At 40.7% G+C, this 21,163-nt stretch overlaps 1 protein-coding gene across 9 annotated transcripts in view; it reads left to right on the forward strand.

Moving 5' to 3' along the window:
* Nucleotides 1-21,163, forward strand: part of ERC2 (ELKS/RAB6-interacting/CAST family member 2) — an 829,394-nt gene that overhangs the window by 200,996 nt on the left and 607,235 nt on the right. For all 9 annotated transcript variants that reach the window (XM_045024524.1, XM_045024526.1, XM_045024525.1 and 6 more), the window contains exon 4: nucleotides 14,742-14,816. In XM_045024524.1, coding sequence (XP_044880459.1) covers nucleotides 14,742-14,816 — 75 coding nt within the window. The remainder of the gene's footprint in view (nucleotides 1-14,741; nucleotides 14,817-21,163) is intronic.

The following is a 21,163-nucleotide window of genomic DNA, read 5'->3' on the forward strand; positions in this document are numbered from 1 at the left end:
ATAAGACACATTTGTGTTTGGTTAACATCTTCTTGTCTGTATATTTTGTTCACATTCCAAAAATGGCAACCATATGCTATAAAATTTGCTTTATCTTGTATGTGGTGGTGGTGGTGGAGGGGGGTTATTATGTTCGGAAGAGCTGGACTCATCTAAGCAATAGAACTCTGAAGAAACAAACTTAACTTATTAAAGTCTCATTAAAGGTAAATTTGTTTGAAATACCTTTTATAAAATGTCCATGGATATCTGGCAATAGACTCTTGTCATCCAATTGATGTCCAAGCAAAATATGAGATCCCAAAATTGCAAGTCAGGAAAAAAGAAGTGTACCTTTTATTTCTCCAGAAAGAAATGGAGGAACAACAAGATACTAAGTACATATGCCTTATTGCACACTTTGCAAAATATAAGGGGAAGCAGTTTAATTGCCTAGCATCGATCAAATGTACACTGCAGTCCAGTACTTTCTTTTAATTCTTAATTCAAGATTTCTATTTACATTATTGTTGAATAGAAACTAATACAGCCACATTGTAGGTATCAGAGTGTAGTAAAAAATATTAAGTGACATCAGGCTATAGGCCCTCTCTTTGCTGACTGGAATTTCCTGCTGACATTGGCCACATTAAATGGGCAAAACATTGCAGTCTGCACCTCCCTCTGGAATTGAGAGAATACAAAACATTTGTCAAGCAGCTACTATCTCAGCTTCAGGATTTTGGTATATGCATTTTGAAATATTTGCGGAGTCCTTACTTTCTCTTCCTTTGTTATAGCATAGTATTTAATTAGGCTTAAAACAGGAATATTTATTCTTAGGATGTAGCATTCAGCAGTGTTTATTTGGTTTGAAACTTCCACAGGATATACTGTCCCAAGTCTTGTTCCCTATAAATGCATCAACTTTTTGTCTAAAGAGCATGTTACTGACAAACATGACTAATCTTAAAAAATTATAATCACATACAGTGATCCTCCTTAAAAAGTCAATGTTTACCAAATCAAAGTATATGAGATACTGTATTACTTAGTATTCTAAGAATAGGGAAAATTCTGCAATGCCTCAGATGCTCTACTGTGATAACACTTGGAAAATTATTTTTAATCATTTAACCTAATAAGTAGAAATGAAATAAAACACGGTACTGGCTGTATATTAAGTTGAAGATAATAAATATAGAGAAATATTTCTAAGCATTCTGTTTAGCCCATCTGGTTGACATAACTGAAAACCAAGCAAAAAGAATGGCTGAAAAGCAAATCCTTAACAGGAGAGACATCGACTTTCAAAATACAAATGGATAAGCCATATCCAACTACCTAGCACTTCATACTTATGAACAAATCTAGTTCAAACAACTCTAGGACCGAGTCTGTGCAAAGATATTTTATTGGATCCTTCTCCAACTGAAACACCCAAGATTCAGTGTGATTCCTCCTCCCCCCCAAAACCCCATCCCAAACTCTTATACTATAAAATCCCTATATTATGCTATCTGGATAGGAAAATAATAGAATAGGTCAGCGGTCTAAAACTAAGGGATGTGATTCATGGGGAGGGGGATAATGTTAGAGGAATAGTGGCTTCAGTTTTCCTGTCAAAGGGGAGAATGGGTGAAACTTGATGTACCCTAGTTGTGGTCATGACAGAGGCTGAAAGGTCCCATGTTTCTAGAAGTGTCCAATTATTGTCACCACAGAACTTTTTCTTCACAAATCAGTCAATTCTCCACATCATCCAGCACTGTAGTTAAAGTGTAAATAGTTCACTAGCTTCTCTGATGGCCCCTTTTTGGGAGTTTGGCATCATTTTCTGAAGGAGCAAATGCTGGATAAATCCTATATAGCCTGAACTAATGATGTTTTAAACAAATATAGGTAACACGTGCCCTTGGTTAGAAAAAAAAAAAGAGTATAAGAAACAAGAAAATCAAATGATTCTAGGGTATATACTTAATTGACCCAAAGTGAATACAAACAAGGAAACACAAGGTACACCGGATTTTATGCCAGCACAATGATAGGAAAACAATGACAAAAATTAAATGCAAACATTGATATTGGCAAATTCTAAACTATAAACCTGCAATATTGTGAAACTAAGATAAAATTCCTTTTTAGAAAAAAAGAAAAGAAAAAAACCATTGCTAATAGTCACAGTTTATCAGAAATGTACAGATTTCTGGCCTCCATACTGCTGTAGCCAGCATTTTCCTGTGGCTCGGTGCAGGCTATCTGCAATGCCAATTCTACTAAAAATCTTCTTTTGATGTGTGTAGTTTGCAACAGTGAATGATGCAAAAAGATATACAGTACCCTTAAAGTTTAGTGCATATTATCTGTAAAACCAATTAAAAATGTTAACAATGCTAGCATATTTTTCAACAAGCTTAAAAGGTCTGGACACCATATGTGTCGGATAAGGCACATATGATAATTTGAGCTCTGATTCATGTTCAGTTCCCTCTTTGTTTTTCCAGCACCATTTTGCCCCCATTTGAGGGACAAAGGCGAAATTATTTTTCGCCCATCTTCTGTCCAAATTGAAAATGGGCACACAGAGTACAAATGGAAGAAGCATAAAGGTGCATATGGAGGAGAGAAGGGTGGAAAATATGCTAAAATGGATGTTGCCCTCTGACCTAAACCCCTGTCCTGGAATACCCCTAATGAACATTGTAGAATGCGAGTTTGTGTAATTGCTATGCTCCCAATTCCAATACCAGTCATCCGAAGTCTTATTACACTAAATAACTGAATTAATATACAATTGACACACCAAATGCTCTTCAGCTATTTCCTCCATGTGATGGAGGGCCTCTAGCAGAAGGTTAGTGGCAAGATAATGTGGAATCCCACCTAACAAATGCTGTTTTATTTCCTAGCTGCTGTAGCCTGGCATGGAACCATGTCAGTGTTGTCAATTCATAGTTGTGTCAGAAAGATAAAATGTGTTTGATCGTAATTTTTTTACTGAGATGCTAGCTCAAGTGTTTCATGACTGTATTTTATTTTGTTTTTTGGTGGAGGGAAAAGGAGGAGAGATGAGAGGGGGAGAGTATGCTGATAAATTAAGAATAATGTAACTTTCTTATGTTACAGAATTTTTTTAGGATTCTGGTTTAATGGAATTTGATCTATCTTTGTAATGGTGTTTTTGGCTGGAGGACACGACAGTTAAGTTGACAATTTAGTTAAGTGCCTATGCTTTTATTTAAATGAAATAATTGATCAGAATGTTAAAATACTGCTGATCTCAAATTTTAAAGTTCAGACAGGCTGATCGTGTAGGGGCAGTACAATGCTCTTGTTCACCAGAAGAGTGGAAACCATCTGCTTTGTGGAGGTGTTGGAAAGAACTAGTTGTTCTTATGCCTCAACTTGCTGTGACTTGCAGATTTGCCTGTTTTACCTGGGAATATCAGAAACTATGTTTACTGTGAGGCCCTCTCCTGTGTCTAATTTAGCCTAGTCATTGCCATCTTTCATCTGTCCATTTTAATTTTCCTCTGGTTATCTGCCTCGGCTCCTTCTTAACAATCTCTATTTTTTCTATATTTTACATTTTTTTTTTGCTCTTGTCTTGTGACTCCTCCTGCATGTTTCCTACTCTGCAGAAGGTTATGTGCTGCTTGGAGAGAGAGGCAGCCTGGGGCTGGATCACATACTCTTTTAGCTTATCATTGGATCAGAAGAGAAAAGTGTGGGCCTCTGAGTTGCTGCTGCCTGAGCCTTCAGCCTCCTGGGACATCAGTGTGATCAAGGATTGAAACTGGTTGGCTTTCAAGGAATCACCCATTGCTTTACCCACAGCCACAGATGTACCTTTGTCATAGGGATAGATAGAGAGGAAGGATGGTCCAGTGGTGAGGGTGTTAGCCTGCCCCCACTCTGCCGTAAATAGGCTTTGCAGAATTTGATTTTTAATTTGAGGAATAATATAGATGTTTATATTTAAGCATTTTTTCATTTTTTTTACTAGTGTGGGAAATTATAAGGTATGTCAGAAAATAGTGGGGAGCAGACAATAAAGACAGTTGATTTTGAGATTCAAAAGGTCAAAGCTTTATAATTGTTAAGCAAATTGTCAACATCACATCAAAGTAAATATCTTAACTCTAAAGTTCTCAAGCAGCATTTTACTTACTTTGCCGATCTGTAAATTTCCATTATTATTGATGTAAATATTTTTCATCTGTTTTTGTGTGTATGTGTGTGACGGGTCTGGTACCCCAGCACCCCCTGGTGGCGGGGGCGAGCTGGAGCCTACCGCCCGCCACTCCCTTGTTCTTCGGCCTGCCCCTGGTAACCGGCGTATTACGGTCTACTGGCCAGAGGTCACATAAACACCCCCTCTCGGAGCGGGGTAGCACGGCCTAGCGGCCGGAGTCCAACAACCTCCATCCTCGGAGCGGGGTAGCACGGCCTAGCGGCTGGAGTCCAACAACCCCCCTCTCCGGAGCGGGGTAGCACGGCCTAGCGGCCGGAGTCCAACAACCCCCTCTTCGGAGCGGGGTAGCACGGCCTAGCGGCCGGAGTCCAACAACCCCCTCTTCGGAGCGGGGTAGCACGGCCTAGCGGCCGGAGTCCAACGACCCCCCTCTTCGGGGCGGGGTAGCACGGCCTAGCGGCCAGGGTCCATAGACACCCCTTCGGAGCGGGGTAGCACGGCCTAGCGGCCAGAGTCCATAGACACCCCTTCCCCCGCTCGGCGGGGATCCGCCCGCAACACGCCGAGCGGTACTGCAGCTTTAAGGCTGTCAGTCTCGACCGTCCCCTGGGTCACTTCCTACCCTGTCTAGCCGGACGTCGGCGTTGTGGGAGCGGTTCCCCCGTAGGTCCCTCCCGGCAGGCGCCCCCCCCCCCAGGGTCTCCGGTACGGCCTCTGCTCGGCTGACGCCCCGGTCCAGGCGCACTGGCTCTCCTTCTGCAGGAGCTGACGGTCTGCGTCCTTCTCCCCCGGTGGTCAGCCCCGACTGAGCAGACCTGCAGGCTTTTATACCGGTCTGCCAGTTGGAGCACGCCCAGCAGAGCTTCCTGGGCGTGGCTTCCTCTGCTAGCAAAGCAGGGTTAACCCCTGCTGTACCAGTGCGGGGCTGTCCTGCCCCGTCACAATGTGAAATCAATATTTACTGACATTTAACTGATAAAGATCGAATCCTCACAAGACTAGTCATAAACTTGTTGTGTTGCCTTTGGCGGGTATCTTAATTTCTGTGTCTCACTTCCCTATCCGAAAAATAATAATAGCGCTTTCCTATCTCTGATGGGTCGGGATGATAAATTGTGAGGTGCTCCAACACTACAGTAATGGAGACCATGTAAGTACTGTACAGCAGATCTTACAAATTCTCCTATGCCTTGTACAAAGGACATTTCTAGTGTGGGAGACACCACTGTAAGGAATAAGGTAACCAAGAAACTAGTACTTTGGGTTTGGGTTTCATTCCAGTATTCAAATCCAACACCCCAAAAATACATGTGGAGGAAGAAGTGGGCAACCAGTTAGTTCTGGATTAGGCCTCATATACCCTAAGAAGTTATAGTAAATCTAAAACCTCCATGGATGCCAAAGAAAAGATCTATTTTTGGTGTGCTTATCACCATAATGACAAGGCACAATCATGGTATCTCTGTACTAGTATGCAGTATTCTGTGTAGCTCTTGAGAGAATCGTTTTTCAGTCTGCAGACTGAATTAAATTGAACATACAAACCAGACTTCAGATGGGGTATAATGAAAGCATAAATTAATAACTGAACATGCCCCCAAGGTTATTTGTAGAAGCCTTGCTAGTTACAGGGGGTGGTTTAAAGATTTTGTAATGTAAGCAAGAGGAGCTTCAGGCAAAAATTTCAGGATCAAAAACTACCTTATTTAAAAAAGTTCTAGAAGGCTCCCTGGTCCTTTTATTAAAAGCAATTTCAAAAGACAAAAACAGCATCAATTCAAAAAAAGACATAATGTGGAAAAATGTGGTTTCCTTGTATTATAGTAACTGCATATTCAGAATGTCACTTAGGTAACTGTTTAATCAAATTATAAAGCACCTTAGATGATCTCAGTTAGAAAAACAATATATTATGCACATAAAGTGATATCAACATGTCTCTGAATCAATTTCCCTGTAGAAAAAATTGTACACAGAACAACATAAATTCAAGAACTGAGCCTTGTGATATCCCCAAATGTTTGAACCTTATTGGAAGAAAACCCACACAAAATAATAAACGGGGAGTCATTTTCTGATCTTCTCCAGAATCCCAAAGTCTGCTGCATTTTACCAGCAGGGCTAGAGAATAAAAGCTTTTAAGTCAGCCTGCATCAGATTGATTCATAAAGCTAACAGGAAAAGTATTATGAGGCAAGGCTTTATGCTATGATAGACATCTAGGAATACTCATCGTTGGCAGTCTATTCATCTTTGGCTAAAGGGGTGAAACTCTGATTTGTTTCCCTGGGTAATGTATGGAATTCTGTTCATACTCCAACTCACTTTATATGCCCTTTGGGAACAGTGTCAAGTCTTAAAATTAGCTGTAATTTTTGTTGATCAGATAGGGAGTTGATTGGCCAGCTTTTTTCCCCCCAGAATTTCCACAGAAGAAGAAGATGACAAATCTAGGACATTCACTTAGTGTTTAAATCCACTGTGAGGTTGACATTTAATTAATTTTTCATTTTCAACTGTCTGCTGAAACAATCAGTTAGTGATTGAGAGATTTCATCAGTGAAGGTGACTTGTAAAGGTTTTTTTTTCTTTCTTTTGAAAAATTTGCTATGTGCTAAATGCTCAGAACAGAAAGGGTAAAGGAGCATTCACTAATTGCTTTATTCTAAATGCACATTTAAAAAAATATTTTTAGGGCAGGTACTAGAAATTCACTGGTGCCGTGCACCATAGTGGGCCCAAAATTGGCAGTTTTAAACTTCTAAAAAACACAATACTGTATATCTTTTAATAAACAAATTTAAAACACCCAAATGTTTGTGGCACTACATGCTATCCAGAGCCCTTATGGCCAGTGCAATTTCTGGTAGTGCTGGCATTGCAGCATGATGCATTGTATGACATTGGTCAGTGGGATTCTGCAGGCCAGAAGTAAGAATTTTTGAATGGTATGTTTGGACTTCCATCATGCCTTCCTTCTATGGAAGCCATGGGGCTTGGGAGAAGTGGTGGAATAAGACAACCCAGTCAGACTAAATCCAACTCCTATGTGATTATCAAGAAGTATGTATTATTTCATTAATATTTATTATTTGTATTGACCCTGGCACTTAGAAATCCTAGTCAGTGACTAGGACCCAATTGTACTAGGCACATTACATACGCAACAACAAAAAGACTGTTCCTGTCACAAAGTATACAACAAGAGACAACCGATGGATACAGAGAGGGAGATTTAAAGGAAACAATGAGACAATATTAGTCAGTGTGATAGGCAGTTCTCAGCATACCAGTGTCCTAACTGTAACTTTAATACTAAACTGTTCCAAAGGTCACACAAATTGATCATAAGCATGAATAAAACTGCATGTATTATCTATGGAAACAGCCATCATTTCCTTCCCTTTAGCCAAAGATGTATGGACTGTCAAAGATGAATGCTTCTGGATAAATCTCATGAAATTCAGTCCTGCCACATACTACTTTTCCTGAATGCTTTAAGTATAAAATGATTCTTTGACTGTAAAAATTAAGATTTTTGGAAAATTGTATTGATTTATTCATTCACATGCTATATACGTGTAGATTGCTGAGTTATTGTCTTGTAGAGATATAACATCACATACAGGCATAGCAGAGTTAGGAAATACAATTAGCCAGGAAGCTGAGGAAGAGTACATTTCTCGTAAACCTTTTGCTGGAAAAGGTCCTTTTTGCAAAATAATTTTTTTTCTTTTGTGTAAGAAGAGCTTTTATTGTATTAATTATTGGCATCTTCCTTTGTATGCAATCATTTAGTTACTGTTGTTTAAAGAATCTTTGCTCACTTACATGGAAAACTCATAACTAATTGGCTTCCCTTTTTTTAGTTGTTTGTATAGATATTTAAAATATTAAATCCTGAATTCTTCCAGATGTGTTTTTTAGAGATGTTTGAAAATACTGTAGTAATTGATTTAATATCATGAGCCAAACTAGTTATTTTTATTTAACAGTTATATTGTGGTAGCAACTAAAATTGCAACCAGGTTGGATTCCATTGTGCGTAAAGATATAACAAATGACAGCCCCTGATCACAAAAGCTTAACCTGTAAGGGTAGGTCTACAGTATAATAAAAAACCCTGTGGCACTGAGTCTGGAGTCTGAGCCCAGGTGCCAGTCTGATCCCAAATGTCTACACTTCAATTTTATAGCCCACAAGCCTAATTCAGATGACCTGGGCCAGTTGCGGCTATGCTGTAGGTCTTTAATTGCAGTGCAGATGTACTCTAAAAGAAAAGGGTGTGTAACAGTTGGATGAGACTAACATATGTGCCGGAGTGGGATGGGGAAGATGAGATAAATCTAATATGCTCGTTGCAATTGAATGCTGTTGGTCATTGTCTGGGCAGCAGCAGCAAAAAAGGGATAGGGATCCTACTGCATTTGGATTACAGGGAGGGGAAAGGGATTTACCTGAGTGGAGCCAAAGGGGGAACAGTAAGTGGCTGGACCAGGTGGGAGAAAGGGAAGGTATTTGTATATTCAGGAAGAACTTTCTCATTAGTCACAATCAGCAGCACCCACCAGCTCACTCATGGGGTGAAAGTAAGACTTTTTTTTAATGATCTGTCATTGGAATTGTGCTAGTTGCTTTTTATCTTTTCTTTTTTTGTGGGGGTGTGGGCTGGGAAGGAATTTTTCCATCTCTGTCAGATTAGCTGGGGCAGGGTGTTTTTTTTTTCATCTTTCCCATAGCAGGTCAGGAACTGATGAGGTAGGTAAGGAGTTTAAGATGTCACAGCTTAGTAGGTAGCAGATGTGGCAGGTGTCCGGTGCAGGTACTCATTAGAGAGGATATATAGTTCACTGATAAACAGGAGTTGGAAGTGGATTTAAGCCCTAAGGAAGCTGGAAAAGAGGGTGTTGGGGCTCCTAATGTCTGGTACAATGGAGAGAGAACCTCATTTTTATCCCAGATACCCCACCCCCCCGATATGAGGGGAGGGCAGTGGGGTCAAGCAGTGAGGTGGGACTAGGTTGGGAAGGGGGATTGCTGTTGGCAGCCCTCCTAAATAGGTAAAAAGGATTAAAGAAAGAGTGATGACCTGCACTGTATTATTTACTGCCAGATAGGTTAAGTGAATAAAGTTGTGACCTAATTAAAACACATCAGTTGCATCATTTATTTCTTCCTGTTTGTCTGAGACAGTGGGATGTGCCCAATACTTAGCTGGTTAGTAGTAATAATCACAGCTCTCCATCTGCTTAGCCCTTATCAGGTTGTCTTTGCTATATGCATTATGGAAAGAGATGAGTTTTGAGGAGGAAACTGAATGATGACAAGGAGATGGCTTTATGGGTTTTGAGAGGGAGCTTTGCCCATTCATAAGGAGCAATATGGAAGACAGCACAAAATGAAGTTGCCATGATATAACTGAGAGCAGCATTTGGTGCCAAATTTTATTAAAGACATGGATGTTGATCTTATACTGTCCAGGTTATGAAACAGTCTCCAAGTCATTTGAAATCCCATTGACAGTTACAGAGAAGCTTTTCGTCCCTGAAAATGTACTTCATTAGCTCTCCAAGGAGTAGGCTATGTTTAAGGCATTCAAAGCCCTGGTCTACACTACAGGGTTAGGTCAAATTTAGCCACGTAAGGTTGATTTTATAATAAATGTGTCTACACAAGCAACCTCATTCCAGCGACCTAAAGGGATCTTAAAATCGATTTCTGTACTCCTCCCCGGCAAGGGGAGTAGTGCTAAAATCGACCTTGCTGGGTTGATTTTGGGGTAGCGTGGACGCAAATTGACATTATTGGCCTCCGGGAGCTATCCCAGAGTGCTCCAATGTGACCACTCTGGACAGCACTTTCAACTCCAATGCACTAGCTAGGTACACAGGAAAAGCCCCGGGAACTTTTGAATTTCATTTCCTGTTTGGTCAGCGTGGCGAGCTCAGCAGCACAGGTGACCATGCAGTCCCCCCAGAATTGCAAACGAGCTCCAGCATGGAGTGAACGGGAGACACTGGATCTGATTGCTGTATGGGGAGAAGAATCTGTGCAGGCAGAACTCCGATCAAAAAGAAGAAATGCTAATATATATGCCAAAATCGCACAGGGCATGATGGACAGAGGCTACAACAGGGACACACAGCAGTGCTGCATGAAAGTCAAGGAGCTCAGGCAAGCCTACCAAAAGACAAAGGAGGCAAATGGGCTCTCTGGGTCAGAGCCCCATACATAACCGTGAAGTCAATACCCTCCCAAGGTGGGATCCCCGACCCTGAAGGCGGAGAAGGCACCTCTGGTGAGTGCACATTTGTAACTACAGTACAAGGTTTAAAAGCAATAGTGTTTAATGTTTGGTTTGCCCTGAAGACTTGGGATGCATTCGCGGGCAGTACAGCTACTGGAAAAGTCTGTTAACGTGTCTGGGGACGGAGCGGGAATCCTCCAGGTACATCTCCATGAAGCTCTCCTAGAGATACTCTGAAAGCCTTTGCAGAAGGTTTCTGGGGAGGGCTGCCTTATTCTGTCCTCCATGGTAGGACACTTTACCACACCAAGCAAGTAGCAAGTATTCTGGAAGTATTGCAGCACAAAGCATAGCAGTGAATGGTCCTGGGTTTTGGTCGCATTCAAGCAACATTTGGTCTATATCTTTCTGTGTTAACCTCAGGAGAGTGATGATATTGATGGTAACCTGGTTGAAGTAGGAGAATTTTTGTAAGGGAACAGTAAAAGGACCCCGTTCATGCTGGGCTGTTTGCGCTTGGCTAAAAGGGATCATCCCTGAGAGAGCCTGCATTGTGCAGAAGGTCAGACTAGATGATCATAATGGTCCTTTCTGACCTTAAAGTCTATAATAGCCATGTGGTGGGGGCGAGGAGTGAAGGGATCATCCAAAATAGCCACGCGGAGGGGTGGGAGGAGGTTTGTGCTGCACATCCACCCAAAAACCACAGCCCCTCCTTTTAAATGGCAAACCCAACCGGCATTGCTTGCTATGGGAAAGGAGGGTGCTGCAGTTTGAAAACATTCCCACATGTTATCAAGGCATTAGAAGCCAAACCTGCATAGCCTTTGGCTTACCATGGCTGCCTGGAAACTGAATTCTGTTGTCTAGCCGTGTGTGATGTGTCACCATACCGGCAGACGCTCAATATAAAAGGCAAAATGCGACCTTGTACCTAAAGCACATGTGCTGTCTGCTGTGAATTGTTTGATTCACTGTGAAAGAGTCTCCCTTTTGTTCTCAGAAATGTATCATCTTAAATTTTACTCTCCCTTTTTATCCCGTCGCAGATTAGAAGGCGAAAAAAACGCATTCGCAATGATGTGTTTTCCGAGCTCATGCAGTCCTCCCGCACTGATAGGGCATAGCTGAATGCATGGAGGCATTCAGTGGCAGAGTCCAGGAAAGCATTAAGTGACCGCAATGAGAAGAGGCAGGATGCAATGCTGAGGCTAATGTGGGAGCAAACGGACATGCTCAGGCGTCTGGTGGAGCTGGAGGAAAGCCAACAAGAGCACAGACCACCGCTGCATCTACTGTACAACTGCCTACCCTCCTCCCCAAGTTCCATATCCTCCTCACTGAGATGCCCAAGAACGTGTGGGTGTGTGCGGGGAGGCTCTGGGCACCCAGCCACTCCACTCCAGAGGATGGCCCAAGCAACAGAAGGTTTATTCTAGTCAGCAAACAGCGCCAGCGAGCTTTTAAACTTCCAAAGGCACAGTCTACCACCATTCTGCACTTGCTCAGCCTATAGTTGAACTGCTGCTTGCTACTGTGCAGACTGCCTGGGTACGGCTTCATGAGCCATGGGAGCAAGGGGTAGTCTGGGTCTCCAAGGATAACTATTGGCATTTCAACATCCCAAACAGTAATTTTCTGGTCTGGGAAGTAAATCCCTTCTTGCAGCTGCTCAAACTGTCTGGAGTTCCTAAAGATGTGAGCGTCATGCACATTTCCCAGCCATCCCATGTTGATATCGGTAAAACATCCCTTGTGATTCACCAGCGCTTGCAGCACCATTGAGAAGTACCCCTTGCAGTTTATGTACTGGTTGGCAAGGTGCTCCGGTGCCAATATAGGGATATGTGTTCCGTCTATCGACCCACAAGAGTTAGGGAACCATCCCCTATGACCTGCACATTTCCCAGAGTCACTACCCTTGATAGCAGAATATCAGTGATTGCTTTGTCTGCTTGAATAACAGCTGTCCCCACAGTAGATTTGCACACTCCAAATTGATTCCCGACTGACCGGTAGCAGTCAGGCATTTCAAGGTTCCACAGGGCTATTGCCACTCGCTTCTCAACAGTCAAGGCAGCTCTCATCTTGATATTCCTGTGGGGAAAGCAACTCACAGAGTTCCAGGAAAGTGGCCTTACGCATGCAAAAGTTTCACAGCCACTGGGAATCATCCCATACCTGCAGCACTATGCAGTCCCACCAGTCTGTGCTTGTTTGCCGGGCCCAGAATCGGTATTCCACTGTATCAACCAGCCCCACTGCCACCATAATGTCCCAGTTGCCACAGCCCGTGCTTTCAGGAATGTCTGTGTGCATGTCCTCCTTACAATCGTCCTCGTGCTGCTGTCTCTTAACCAGGTTCTGCCACATACTGCAGTATAATGTGCGAGGTGTTTACAGTGCTCGCAACAGCAGTGGTGAGCTGAGTGGGCTCCATACTTGCCATGCTATGGCGTCTGCATGGGTAATCCAGGCAAAAAGTTGCGAAATGATTGTCTGCAGTTGCTTTCACAGAGGGAGGGAGGCAGGGGAGAGTTACGACATATACCCAAAACCACCTGCGACAATGTTTTTGCCCCATCAGGCATTGGGAGCTTAACCCATAATTCCAATGGGCAGTGGAGACTGCGGGAACTGTGGGATAGCTTCCCACAGTGCACCACTCCGTGAGTTGATGCTAGTCACGGTAGTGAGGAGGCATTCCGCTGACTTAATGTGCTTAGTGGGGACATACACAATTGACTGTATAAAATCAATTTCTAAAAATCGACTTCTATAAAATCGACCTAATTTTGTAGTGTAGACATACCCTAAGGAATGCGTTCCCTCTATTTCTAGTGTTTGGTTTTAAAGGTACTAGTTTACAACGTCAAAAGCAATTGCTTAGAGATATAGTTTGAGGGTATCTTAGGCATCTTTATTTGGGCTTATAAAGAAGAAACATGAATACAGGATTACCTAATTAAAATCCAAAATTTGGCCCCTTGAAGTCTCACCATAAAGAATGGAGACCCAATGAGATGATAAATTGTTTGATCTGGATGAAGGAAGGGAGCAGGAGGGAAGATGACACATCCACAGCATCATTTGCCCTTCATCCTTGAAGATGTATCTCTGCAGGAATTGAGCTTTATGGATGGGAATAAGGTTGGGAATGGACAAGTTAGGACTTGCAGGAGACAGCGACTGTCTGTAGTATAGTTCCCACTAATCCTGCAAGGAATCATCAAGTAAGCTAATTCTGAACCCATCTGCATTATTTTAGTCACCTCCCCCTTCATAGCTCCGAAACTTGTTGTGGGAAGGTTTGGTGGCAATGTCCTATGGCATTGTACTTTTCATGTAGGTCAGTGGGGCTGAGAGGGCCAGAAAACAATAGCCTTTACACAGATAATTCTGAATTCCAGCAGATCCTATGAGAACCCTAGAGTACCTCATCTGAAACCCGTTTTGTTCTAACTGTGCACATGCGTGTGAAGGAGACGTGGACAGAGACTTTAAAATAACCACATATGGAATACCATGGAATTTACAGTCACCTACAGTATCTGAGAAACATTAACATCGGCATCAGAAGCAGTACTTTGAATAGATATTAAAATATTTTTCAATTAATGGTTTGTACACAATTCTCAATGTTGTCAATGTCTATCCCCAGTCTTCAGCTTTGAAGAGTGGCTGATGTTTGCTTTTGTTTATTGTACATCTTTGTGTAGCAATTGTAACCCCTATATTTTTATTACCTGTAGATTAAACTATGAAAAAATCATACTGTGATACATGAAAACTGGAATGCAAAAGCTACTGTAGATGGTGCTGCATCAACCATTATATAATTACTATTCTTAAAATGTCAAATTTGAATTTAATGGTTTTAAATTGCGTGCTTCAAATATTGGTAGAAAAAGTCTAAGCAGAGAACTTCAGTAAAAGATTTAAAATGACATTTATTTTTCTTAGTTTTTGAATTAGCAACACAGTGTACTATAATTGAATGAATTATGATTTGATGTCTGGGCAAAAGCAGCAGTGTTGTATTTGGACTAAGAAATTACTTGCTGGCTTTGTCACTGTTGACGTTAATTATTGATAGAGGTTTCAGAAATAGCGCATGTGCCGACAGCGTTGACTGTAATATAAGATAGAGACTGCAGTGATACTAGAGGGATCATAAGAAAGATGCACCTGTAGCATTTGGGCTTGTGCAGTTCTGAACATCAGACTTTTAATTTGCTGTGGACTGTGCTATATTTATATGAGAGACAAAATAATGGAAAGATGAGTCGCCAAGCTTATTTTTATCGTGTCCCTCCACAGGAACTACACAGAAGAACCCAACTTCAGCCTGAACCAGCAAAGACAAAAGCTCTTCAGACAGTTATAGAGATGAAGGTATGGACTTTGCATGCTTGCCAATATGCAATCTTTTAGTTTGAACTCAGTTAATACCAGTTAATATAAAAACAAGAAATGAGCTGTAGCTTTTATTATCCAATGTATTTTTGTGTAAAGCAAGGGAATAATCAGTATTCTCCCCCACCCCACAACAATTTCTAAATTTCATAGATCTGTAAAAGTTTCTTTAGATTCCTTTATTCCAAGGCTAGACGGGATCATTGTGATCAGTTAGTCTGGCCTCCTGTATAACTCAGGCCATAGAACTTCCCCAAAATAAACGTAGCTACCATTTGCTCTTGTAAACATCTTATTCATAGTAACTGCACATACATTTTTTGCATTTTGACTAATACCTCTTTTTGGTCAAAAGCTAAGGCCTGCAATTTCACAAACGTGAGACTAGCATTCCTGGAAAGGTATAAAAATATTCTGTGTCTCCAGAAAGAACAAATAATTCATCTTATTCCAAACCCATTATTGATAAATTAAATAATTTCCCCCTTTCCACCTGTTTTCTCAATAAATCATCCCCATATTAGAAAGATGACTGATTTGCAGTGAGCAAACTGATAAACTGGTTTTGCTGATCGTAGAAACTAGATCATACAGAAAGTAGTGGCCCTTTTCCTGTAATCATAGAGTAGAATTTCATATTCTACTAAAGCATAGTAAACATTTTTTCTTTTACTAACCTCTATTTTAGTGGTTCTCTTCCTCACACTCATATCACTGTTCTTAGTAGTCCCCTTCAAAAAGCAGACAAGTTCTGCTCAGTGAAGTTTTGCAAGGATAATTTGGCTACATTCTAGAGCATGTCAATTAAATAACATACAGAAAAAAGTTGGACAATCAATGCATTTTAGTATTTTAGTTGTTAGAACAGCTTGTGGTATATTTCAGGAAGACTTTGTTAGCTTTATTAATTAGAAAACTCCAGAGGACTGATCCTGCAAACCCTTACTTCTGTGTATAGTCCTTTGATGATGCTACTCACATGAGCAAGAGTTAGTAGGATTGGCTCATATATTTATTAATAAAGAATTAGTGCAGAAGACACAGACACATCAGCTTTTGTCACAGATAATAAGAATACATGCTAATGGCTTGCTTTTGGTTGGATGTTGATGTAAATCTGGACTAGCTCCATTAAGGTCTATGAAGTTACAGTGGTGTAAATCTGGTGTAAAGGAAGTCTGAATAAGCCCTGTGTTTTTATGCTGCACACTTGCCATATGTTACAATATTATAAATGACAAAAACCTGAAAACAACCTTATCATCCACCTTAAAAGATAAATGACTCTTCAGCACTGAGCTGCATATTACTCATTTTTTGGATGTGAAATTCTTGCATTACAAAGCTATTCTTTCTTTCCCAAAACTATGTGTGTGATTTGCCAAATTTGACTGTACTAACTGCTGTCAAAGCTGAGTGGATAAATGAATATTAATTAAAGGTATATTTTTATATCCGCTTTTTTTAACAGGGCTTCTGGTTATTTATGCCATTATCTGTTTCTGTAAAATTCACTGTTCTTTTGATTATTATATTTAATTATTGTGTCTAAGCCACTTTTTCTCAGTCTGTAAATTGCTGGGCTCCTTGCAACCTGCTGGAAGCACAAAGAAACTCAGGTACAATGGGGACAACAAAGAGGTTTTGGGTTTTTTTTTTGCTTGAGGCATAGTAAAACCAAGTATTCTATTGCTGAATATTAAGGAATATGAATATTCAGTACATAGTTCCAGGTGTGCTAAGCCCAAAGAGAATGAAAAGGCATAAAGGAAAAAATAATATCCTGTCTCTGACCAAATAATTGAAATCTGCCTCTCATACGAACCTTTTAAAGATCATTTTTCTGTCGAAGATCACTTGCCCATATTGCCTACTTGTCTCTTAAAACCATTTTCACACTGGAGACAGCTCAGAAATTTGTCTAAGGGGGAAGAGTGCTGTGACAAAGCTTGATTGCTTTGTTTGATATATAGCATTGCCAACATCACACATTCAAAAATTACAATTCAGGCATTCAAAAACGACCCTTAGATTTTTTAAAATCTCATAATTTTAAACCTGAGTTATGTTGAGATCTTTTTATTTGCCTTCTGGGTTTTGACACTTTAGGGGTAACAATTTGTAACATTTCTCCACAACCTTACGGGCTAGAATATTTTAATCAAAGCTGAGATTTTCCCAAAACTATGTAAATGCACAAGTTGGGTCTTTAAGAAATAACCCAAATATTATTAGACTCATGATAAAATTATGAGAGTTTGCAAACCATCCTGAATACAATAATGATGGCCTTTCACTTATGTCTTAAAAGAAGTGCAAATTAAGGGCCTTAGTTTTGCCACTGACTTCTAAGTGCGTGACTACAGCATGTCTGAATGCTGAAGTAAATACAGGAGTTGCCTTTTTAATGGATAATTATTAGCTTGGATTATCCTATATGTCTAATGAAAAAAAGTTATACCCATGGCAGTGTCCCATATACTGCTATATATTTTATGCAGAACTTGCTGTTGATTCCAGCCTGGGAATCCATGTATTAGCTGATATGAGAACATTGTCCAGAATTTTTGCAGTAATTTATCAACTACAGCATATTAGAAAGTAGGAGACTGTGTTTTGTTGGGATGATCATTTTGAACACTTAATGTTGAATAAGATCAATTAAAAAAAGTCAAGCTGATGTGTTGCACCTGTGAGGATAGTAACAACAAAAAGAGAGCCCTAAAGGTTAAGCTGCAAAATAAATTTTGATTCTTCTGCAAATGCGCAAACCCATTCTCCATTTGGTAGGAGGGAGTACCCAGAGTCACAGCTATTCTGACGATTTTTCTGCCATTGAAGTCAGAAAGTCCTGTCTTTTGGCTCCTCAGGATGTTAGGAAATATATTGTTTCCATTGAAAAAGGATTGAGAGCAATGCTTTTTACCTGCAAGATCTTTATAATGAGCACTCTCACTGGTCATTGCTGAGTCTGTAATTCCCTCACCTGACACTTTTACCTTTCCCCAGAGCCTTTTAATCTGTCCTCTTTTCATCAGATCCCTACACTCCCCATGTCTCTGCTCTTCTGCACCCGAATTCTCTTCCTTCCTCATCTCTCCTTTCCCCCTACCCAGAACTGCTTGCTAAAACTGCCATGTTCTCTTTTCCTAGCCCTATCTTTTCAGATACCAACCCACCTCTGTCTCAAAATTTCTTACTCACTTTTTCCTTCCAAATTTCCAGACTTCTCCAGACCCCTAATTTTCCCTGCCTGCTTCCTCAAACACAGCCCCCCCTCCTAATTTCCACTCTCTTCCTTCTTCTCCAAAGTGCCTAGCTCCTCCTCAGTTTCCTCTGAACCTATCACCTCCCTTGCCCCTCCCTCTCCACAAAAGCTCAGTTCTGCCAAGATGGGTAAGAGGATAGAGTGATCTCCTAGAGCCAGGAAACTGCAGCTCTCTGTCCCACCCTATCCCTCATTCCTTCAAGATTTTATTGTTCTCCCAAATTCTTTATCCAGATTTACTCCTTAGTGTTAAAGGGTCTCTTCTCCCCAAGTTTCCGGTCTGTAATAAGGGTGGCACATAGACATGCTCTTTATTTCCTGGCATCAATCACACTACATGGGACGGAGTACAAGATGTTCCTGTCACATGATGGAGGTCAGTATTCCCTGACTCCATAGGCTATTGTTTCCAGGGTTCTAGTACTGCCAACCCCAAATGTTCAAAGATCATGAGTCAGGGTTCAAATCAAGAGGTTTATTAAGTAATACATTTTGAGTTATTTTTATTTGCCTTCTGGTTGTTGAGCCTTAGGGTGCTTTGCTTTACATTTTCAGGCTGTAATTTGCAACCAGGAAGGCAAGAATGTTATTTTTTTTTAAATGGAAGCTGAGATCCTCATGTTGTCTCCTGATTCCATGAGTTGGTTCACTAAGGAAAACAAATACTGCAATTCAGAGAGTTGGCAATGCTGGTTGGGGTTCCCATCTGTCCTGTTATTTCTCAGCCCCCCTTTTCCTCAAGGTTCCTCTGTCCTTTCTCCACCTTTGTTCCTCCATCCCCTTATCTGTCCCCTCAGGCACAGAGGAGAAAAAGCAGAAGTTGGTGGGCAGGCAGAAAGCCAGTAGCTTGGACTCCTCTTCAGCAGGCTAACAGCCTTCTCATTCTGCTGACCTCAGCTACTCCAAGCTGGAAGCTAGACAGCTAGGAGAGAGTTCACCTCTTAAGAGGAATCCTAACGGTAGCCTCCTGCCTGCCCAACAAGGAGCGCAGCAACAGCTATTGGTGGGAGACTTCACTGCAGTGTCTGTAGCTGCCTCCTGTTAGCTGAGCAAATCAAATAAACAGCTAGCTGATCCTCACCCAGAAATGGAAAGCACGGCAGATTTCCTGAGCATTGGTACCTAAAGCAGCAGCTTCAGACTCCCCTTAGCTGTTTCCCCTCACTCTGCACTAGCTGGCTGAAAGTTAGTGGAGACAAATGGCGTTAGGGTTTTTTGGTTAGTTTTTTCAGGCTGAAATTTGCAGTGGGACAGTCTGCCTTTTTCTTCTCCCTCCTTAAAATAATGCCCAGGCATAAAAGGCTTGTTTTAGGAGGAAGGTCATTGAAAAATAGTCTGAAAACCTGAGGTGTTTTGAAATGCTAGCAAAATGTTAAGTGAATAACTGAATTAATACAGGTTATAGTTTATCTGAATGAGATGTAAGCCAAAAGCATGTAATATTGGTGTCACCTGCCTTGCTAAGGGCATCTTCACAGGAGTCTGTGATGTGGGTGAATGGTAAACCTACTCTGATTATTCTGTTGAATGAAAGGTCATTGGTTAATAATATAATAGGCATCAGTTATTGGATGATACGACAGGCCTGTTATTAGTCCAGATCGTCCAGCTAGCTATGTAGTTCAGTAGTGATTTGAGAGGGTTGAAAAAGTGGCATAGTTGTTTTGTGTATGTCCTGCATTAAATGCAGATTGGATTTGACAATACATGACTTTATTGATTGTTTGCTAAGATATTACAATCATCTGTTTCCATAACCGGTGATAGACATGATCCGTCATATCCTCTTCCTCGGCTTTGTCCTTGCACTTCTAATGTAGATGGTACATGAGTAATGAAGTGGAAGGGAAGAAAGCTAGAGTTTCTGGGATCTTATATTGTGGCTGTGCAGGAGTTGAAGAAAATATTCTTCACTTCCTTTGTAGCTTTCTGCAGTGGAACTATTCCTGGTGGTTAATCTAGTTAAACTGGATCATTTTGCATCTGATGACATGTGTGTTTCTTTCTGCAAGGAGTTGTCAGATTACTTGTAATATATAATTACTCATATTTGGACAGAGTTCTCTGTATCCATGGTGGCTAAATCTGTTTTTGGGGAACAAATCCAGCATCTTCTATGTTTGCCTTTTATTATGTGGTGCATGTGGGAGGAACTGAGGATGTACAGGACAAAACTGTGATGTTAGATCCATGTTTCCTCTTTCTTGTGAAAAGCACCAATGAGGTGTTGAGGGCCTTGTTGGAATGGAATGTCAGTGCCTTTTTTAACAAGGGCAAGGTGTCAGATTCTCTTAAAGAAGCAGTTGTTATACTCTTGCTTAAGAAACCATGTTTTGGTGTGCACAGTTTCTCTAGCTATCACCCATCTCAAATCTTCCATTTTTGCAGAAAGACATGACATGAAAACTGTTTTACTGTGAAGTCTTACCAACAATTATGTATGCAAACCAGAAACGAGTTTTATTTAATTGACAAAGCCATGAGTAGTAGTAGTATATTTTTGTTTTTCTAAATGTTAGAAGATCTGTTAATGCTAGGTTATTTACTGCAGTATACTTTGTTATATCATATATATTCCATACTAAAAACCTAAGTTGAGAATATATAATAGTACCACACTAAAAACTAAAAAGTTCAGAAATGTGTAATGCAGCCTTAACTCTGTCTCCATGTGCATATGCATTATGATAGACTTTCATTACATGATTATACTATTATTTTCCCTACCTCATTCAATGTACCAGTTGAATGATGTACATAAATGAGGCAGGGACACATAGTGAGTGAGGCAGATGTGTTGAAATCCATTGCCTTCAACGGAATTGCACCCACTTACACTCTGAGTTTGGAATATGTGTTGTAATAATTTTATATGCTCTTTGGCATATAAGCATGTAAGATTGGTTACTATTGGTTAAAATAACCTAAAACATTAAAAGCAAAGGAGGTTGAATATATTTGTCATGATTGCATTCATTGTTTGTATTAAGAACTAATACTGTGTACTTAGCAACACCAGGGCCAAATCTTGTTCATGCAAAGTCCCGCTTAAATTAGC

This window comes from Mauremys mutica, chromosome 7 (genome assembly GCF_020497125.1).
Source record: "Mauremys mutica isolate MM-2020 ecotype Southern chromosome 7, ASM2049712v1, whole genome shotgun sequence".
Lineage (NCBI taxonomy): Eukaryota > Metazoa > Chordata > Testudines > Geoemydidae > Mauremys > Mauremys mutica.